The sequence below is a fragment of the Plasmodium reichenowi genome, chromosome 6, assembly GCF_001601855.1.
Source record: "Plasmodium reichenowi strain SY57 chromosome 6, whole genome shotgun sequence".
NCBI lineage: Eukaryota > Apicomplexa > Aconoidasida > Haemosporida > Plasmodiidae > Plasmodium > Plasmodium reichenowi.
The window spans coordinates 448,625-455,981 of NC_033651.1; the positions used below are offsets into that span (position 1 = coordinate 448,625).

General features: G+C 18.6%; 4 protein-coding genes across 4 annotated transcripts; all 4 read right to left on the minus strand.

Moving 5' to 3' along the window:
* Positions 1 to 142: 142 nt before the first annotated feature.
* PRSY57_0611200 (hypothetical protein) lies at positions 143 to 508 on the minus strand (the record flags this gene model as incomplete). The annotated part of the gene is made up of 1 exon (XM_012906487.2): positions 143 to 508. One exon carries the CDS (start codon positions 506 to 508, stop codon positions 143 to 145), a length of 366 nt encoding a protein of 121 aa, XP_012761941.2.
* A 920-nt stretch (positions 509 to 1,428) lies between these two features.
* On the minus strand, positions 1,429 to 2,904 carry PRSY57_0611300 (PP-loop family protein, putative; the record flags this gene model as incomplete). The annotated part of the gene is made up of 1 exon (XM_012906488.2): positions 1,429 to 2,904. One exon carries the CDS (start codon positions 2,902 to 2,904, stop codon positions 1,429 to 1,431), a length of 1,476 nt encoding a protein of 491 aa, XP_012761942.2.
* Positions 2,905 to 4,047: 1,143 nt separating this feature from the next.
* Positions 4,048 to 5,091, minus strand: PRSY57_0611400 (6-cysteine protein; the record flags this gene model as incomplete). The annotated part of the gene is made up of 1 exon (XM_012906489.2): positions 4,048 to 5,091. One exon carries the CDS (start codon positions 5,089 to 5,091, stop codon positions 4,048 to 4,050), a length of 1,044 nt encoding a protein of 347 aa, XP_012761943.1.
* A 1,028-nt stretch (positions 5,092 to 6,119) lies between these two features.
* Positions 6,120 to 7,175, minus strand: PRSY57_0611500 (6-cysteine protein; the record flags this gene model as incomplete). Its single annotated transcript, XM_012906490.2, has 1 exon — positions 6,120 to 7,175. The coding sequence occupies one exon, from the start codon at positions 7,173 to 7,175 to the stop codon at positions 6,120 to 6,122; it is 1,056 nt and encodes a 351-aa protein (XP_012761944.2).
* Between the last annotated feature and the right edge of the window lie 182 nt (positions 7,176 to 7,357).

Below are 7,357 nucleotides of genomic sequence, written 5' to 3' on the forward strand. Positions count from 1 at the left end.
ATATAAAAAATAATTTTTATTTTTTTTTATTTTTTTTTTTTTTTATTTTTATTTTTTTTTTTTTTTTTTTTTTTTTTTTTTTTTTTTTTTTTTTTAAAATTTTTAAAAAAAATTTAAATCAAAAAAAAAAAAAAAAAAAAAATTATAATACAACTGGCTTACATTTATTATTTATTTCTATAATTATATTACTAAAAATATCATCAATTTTTGTGTTTATATTATTTGTTGATAGTTGCTCTAACAATTCCTCACATTTAACAAATGAATTATAACAATTTTTCAAATTATAACTAGTTGAAGATTTTATAAATTTTGCATCCTTTACAAGTTTTGTCATTTCATTCATATGATTTTTTATATATCCTTCCATATCTTTAAAATTTATTTCATTTTCTTTTTCTGCTCTTAATATTAATTTTCCTTTCTCTATTCTTTCTCCTACTTTCTTCAAAGATGATTCATAAATATTCTCAATGATGTTCTCCCCTTCATTTCTTTGTCCCATCTCAAAAAAAAAATCAAAAAATTAAACTGAAAGATAAATGACAACAGTCAAATTATGAAACATATAATATATATATATATATATATATATATATATATATATATATATATATGAACATATATATTATTTTAATTAAATAATTAACAATAAAAAGTTTACTTTTTATACAAATGTGAAAAAGACACACATATAATAAAAAAAAAAAAAAAAAAAAAAAAAACATATATATATATATATTTATAATGATTAACTATATTAAGAAACAAAATTATGCCAACATGATATAAAACAATTAATAGTCATTTATTAAGAATAACAAAAAACTTTTTTAAATAATTCTTTTCAACAGAGAAATCTATAAAATATATTCTGATTAACATAATTTTATCAATATTAATTCTTATACAAAAACAAATAAAATAAGGACAATGTATATATATTCATACATATATATACATATATATATATATATATATATATATTACAATTTTAAAATGAATAAATTAATTTTCCTTTTATAAATATGATATATATCCTAAAGAAAAAAAGGTAATATATATTAAAACATTATATGTACACATTTGTTATATACACATACTAATTTATCTACAAATATTAAGTGCAGTCATTTAAAATAAATATATTCATCTCAAATTTTATAATAGCTAAAAGGTTTATATGTATGTACATTAAAAAAAATTAAGGAAAAGGTACAAAAAAATAAAAAAAAAATATAAAGTGATAATAATAAAAAAATGAAACAATTATATATATATATTATATTATATTGATACAAAAAAAAAAAATATAGAGAATAAAACAATTTCAACACTGAACCATAAAACATCGCGTGCTATTTTAATTTTTTTTTTTTTTTTTTTTAATATGGTTTATATTTTAAACACATCCTTTACATTTCTTTATCCTTCAACTTTCTTATTATCAAAATGTATAGATATTTTTTTCTTGGTTTTTTTTTTATTAGAGTATAGAAAAGAATTATCCGTATAATTATTTAAACCATCAATTATTAAACAAGCTTTACATATCTTATTCGAAGTATACGCACCACATTTTATACATACATTTAACGTTTTTTGATTTATCGAATTAACATAAAAAAATTCAGCTGAATGAATAATGTTTAAAATAAACTGTGCATTAATCAATTCAATGTCTTTGATAAAACATCTCAAGTTCCCACGAAATGAATTCGGAGAATAAGTACATTCTGTACTGAAATAATCTAATTTTAAATGAAAGGCATATAAAACAATTTCTTTTTCATAACACCACATTAAAGGCTTTAATCTTGGTAAAAAAAAAGAATTATTATTATTATTATTACTATTATTATTACTATTATTACTATTATTATTATTATTATTACTATTATTACTATTATTATTATTATTATTATCATTATTATTATTATTATCATTATTATTATTATTAACATCATTATTATTATTATCATCATTATTATATTTTTCCTCGTAATATTGTTCACATTTCTGCATTTCCTTATTTTTCTTTCCCCCATCATTATTCAAATTATTATTTATACAACTACACTTTTCATTTAACCTCTCACTCATAATATCATTTAATATAATATCATCATAATTATCATTATTATCATTATAATCATTATTATCATTATAATCATTATTATCATTATTATCAATATTCTCATAATTTTTATATTTTTTTTGCCTTACTTGTTCAGGTCCATTTTGTACATTTTCTAAATTTTTTATTCCATTTTGGCTATCACCTGTACAATTATATTTTTTGTTCATATGATCTGCATTACTCAGATCATTTACATTTTTCGCTAGCTTGTCAATATCACCTCTGCACATGTTCATTAAAATCGTTTCCGCCAAATCATCAGCATTATGTCCTGTAACAAGTTTTGTTGCATTAAATAATAAGGCTCCTTTTTCGAATGATTGTCTTCTGAAGACTCCACAGACTGTACAATTATTTTTTTTTCCTATAAATTTTACAACATCATCCATTGTATACGAAAAAAGATTTTCAAATTTCAATATTTTTAATGGTAAATTATATAATTTTTCTAATTTATAAACAACTTTTAAAGAATCGTCACGATAACCTTTAATCCCTTCATCAATGGCAAGTAAAAATAATTCCCATTTGTAATTATATTTTTTTTTTAAATTAACAAGTACATGAGCAAGTACACTTGAATCTTTTCCGCCTGAAACGGCTATGCAAATTTTATCATTATCTTCAAACATTCTTTTCTTTAAAATTGTATCATGAACATCTTCTTCAAAGCTTTCTATAAAACATTCTTTGCATAATTTTTCTTTATTAGATGGTCTCATCATACAAACATTTTTTTCGTTACATTTCTCGCACAGCATTTTTTAAAAGAAAATAAAAAATAAGCATAATATGATATGATATGATATAATATGATATGATATAATATGATATGATATAATATGATATGATATAATATGATATGATATAATATGATATAATATGATATAATATGATATGATATAATATGATATGATATAATATGATATAATATAATATAATATAATAATTATTTACAAAATTGTTTTCAAATATTTAAAAGTATATATAGAAATGAATTCTTCATTTTCGACATTTTGAAAATATTTTTTGGGATATATTTTTATAATCATATTATATATATATATAAAATATATTTACTGTATTTCTTTTTTTTTTTTTTTTTTTTTATTTTTAGATGATTATATAATCCATTGAGAATTTTTCTCTTTAAATGTTAATGTATAAAGAACATTATATATAGAACAACAATGAATTTTACATGGATATTCATAATTACTTTTATAAAAATTTTGTAGTAACACATGAAATTATTAAAATATTATATATATATATATATATATATATACATATACATTTTATTTTTTTATTTTTAGATTATTTAATCCATTGAGAATTTTTCTCTTTAAATGTTAATTTATAAAGAACATTATATATAGAACAACAATGATTTTTATAATGACTTTTATAATAATTTTGTAGTAACATATGAAATTATATTATAATGTTAATATATATATTATAACTGTTTTTATTTCTAAGCGTTTTAATCTCTTAAAACAGTATACATATATATATATATATATATATATATATATATATATATATATAATATGCATATGTGCTTATATTCATAAGATTTGATATTAATTAAAAAATAATGGTTCTTTTAAAATTATTCAGTACTAAAACAAAAAATTAAAAATTAAAAATATATACAAAAAAAAAAAAAATTCCTTTCTTTTCTTATCCTTTTTTTTTTTTTTTTTTATCTGCTATTAAAACTATGAAATTAAACTTAAAAAAAAAAAAAAAATAACATATATATATGTAAAATATATATATATATATATATATAATATCATTCTTATGAAAAAAATTTGAGTTGTTTCTAAGTCCATATATATGTATAATTTTGTGTAATATTTTGAATATATTATATTTTTGTTGTTTTTTTTTTTTGTTTATAAGATGAATGATAAGAATGATGTGATAATAAAAGTGATGAGGGCATAATATGATGAAAAGGTTAAGAAAGATGAGTTGGATATATAATCTTTGTATGTATTGTCTCTTGAAGCAAGTTTAGTATTACTTGATGAAATGCTTGTTTCTACGGTAAAGACTAATTTTTTTTCATTATCTTTTGAACATACACAAAAGAATTTCGAATTATCAGAAATTAAACTTGGTAATCTTGAATAGAAAGTATTATTATAATGATCCATAATTATATTTGTTAATTTAAGTTTATTTTCTAGGTTTTCATTTTTCCCACTTAAATTGAATGCACTAACAAAACAATCATGTGGTTCAACAGAATAATTGCTTGGGCATTTAAATCCGATTAAATCATTAGCACGTGCCTTAACAGTACATACAATATCTTGTTGATTATTTGATGATTTATTAGATATATCATTAATATTATATCCGTTTGAGAAAATTGTAGATTCGCTTGTTGTAAAATCACATCCTTTAACTTTTTCATTTAATGAAGGTATAATAATTTCAACTATTCCTCTATTTATTATTTCCTTGGTACTTGAAGAATTTCCATTTGAACCATTAATAGTTATTGTTTTTTTATTTTCACAAAAACAATATATAGGTTTTTCAGGCATAATATTAGGTGGAATTCTGAAAGAAACTTCGTTAATTTTATTTGGTGTTAAACTACGTCTCATAAGCATTGATGATCCGATTACAAACTCATTTATTTTTTTTAAATGCATCATATTCCTAAGAGTATATACCTCTTCAAAACAAGTTGGAGGATATAAATTATAATTTAATTTATCTGAACCACATTTTATTGTTACTTTTTCTAATACATTAGGAGTTAAATTACATAATTTAGTAACATTTGTTTGTTGATTAGGGTGAAATTCTAATTTATATACATCGTTAAAGTCACATGTTAAACTTTTAAACCCTTCACAAACAGACAACAAAATATATAATACAAAGGATATCCCTAAACAATACTTCTTACCTAATTTTATCATACTTTAAAAAAAAAAATTTATATCTGAAATAATTATGCGTAATAAAATTGATAAATTATTTGTATATCTGAATAAAAATTTGGGGTGTACACACACCTTATTTAAATTAAACAATATAATATATATAAAAATGTGTATATATATAAAAAGGTGTTTATATTTAAAAATGTGTATATATATAAAAATGTGTATATATATAAAAATGTTTATATATATAAAAATGTTTATATATATATATATATTTTTTTTTTTATTTTATTTTATTTTATTTTTTATTTTTTTTTATTTTATTTATTTTTTTTTTTTTTTTTTTCACACTATATGTGGGTGGTAAAAATGTGTACATAAAAAAATAATGTTTATAATGTTTATAATATATATATATATTATATCATATTTATAATTTTGCTTTTAAAAAAAGGAAAATTTGTTGATTGCACAAAATTTCTAGATCTGATAAATAATCAAATATATAAATATATATATATATATAATACACATTTATCCCTTTATATTGTCCTTTTCACTATGAAAAATTCCAACCATTTAATAAATGCAAGTGCTTAAATGCGAATTATTTTTTTTTTTTTTATATCAGATGAAATGAGTCGTTTTATATAACCAAAAAATAAAAAATATAATGCAATATAATATAAGTAAATATATAAAAAAAAATTATAAAAACAAAAAAAAAAATGAAAGAAATATAATTTTTTTCAAATAAAGATAAAAAATGAAAATTCTATGAATTAACAGATAAAAAAAAAAAAAAACATAAAATAAATAAAAGAAAAATAAAAAATAAATAAATAAAAGAAAAAAAAAAAAAAAGAAGAAAGAATAAGAAAAGAAAGGTGTATATGTAATATACTGGGTGGTGTTACGTCTTTTTCTTTTTTTTTTTTTTTCTCTTGAACGTATAAATATATATTTTGAAACACACATATATACATATATATATATATATATATATATGTATGTATTAACGTACCCTTTTGTACATATGAATTTTCCTTTATGTGTGTTATTTATAAAAACAAAATAAAATAAAGAAAAGGAAAGATAAGAATAAAATAAAAGAACAGATTTGTATTTTTTGTTGCATATGATGTTTCTTGATTTGAAAAATGGAAGTTTACAATAAGTGGATTATTAATATTTGTTTGATCTTTAATACAATAACATGTAAATCTTGGTGGATTTTCATTTATATTTAAAGTAAATGAAGCAAAAGTAATTCTTTTGTTTTTGTCTTGATGATATAAAATATCATGTGGTATAATTTTTTTTAATGGTATAATAATATTATTATCATATATAACATTTTTAAAACAATCATTTGGATATAAAATATATCCATCTGGGCATATAATTCCTAAATAAACTTGTGATTGTTTAATAGTAACATTACAAGTAATATTATTATTATTATTATTATTATTATCATCATCATCATCATCATTATTATTATTATTATTATCTATTAATGATAAAATTTTTTGTTTATCATAAAAATTTGTAAATGCTGTTTTATTTTTCATTAATTTTTCATCATGATCAAAATCACATCCATATAAAATATTTTTTTTTAAATGGATTTTCATTATACCTTTTATACCAATCATATTATTTTTAAAGGTTAAACTATTATCACATGTACATTCAAAAAACATATCTTCATAAATAGTTGGAGGAATAAAAACATCTCTCGTCATTATATTATCATTTATACTTTTTTCATATAAACTACCTTTTAATATCTCACCTAATTTTTGTTCTCTTCCTTCAATACGAACAAATTCAAAACATTCAACAGGACGAATTTCAATTCCTTCATAATTATCTTTTCTCATTGGACATATAAAACGTAAATATTCAAAACCCTTACTAAAATGTACACAATGTCTTACATTGTTTTCATCAGATAATTTATCTACATTCCTTGATGCAGAAAAATCTAACTTTTCTTCTGGCAACAAACTTAGACCTTCGCTCGAAAAATCACATACCCCATTTATTTTATAACAGATAGAAATCGGAAAAAATAATGCAAAGAAAAAAATAAGAAAGCTGACTATATGCATGCTTAGCACACTATCTATATCCTTTGTTTCATAAACAAAAAAAAAAAAAAAAAAAAAAAAAAAAAAAAAAAAAAATTTTATTTTTTTTTTTTTTTTTTTATTTATTATTTTTTTTTTTTTTTTTTTTTTTTTTTTTTTTTTTTTTTTTTTTTTTTTTTTTTTTTTTTTTTTTTTTTTTTTTT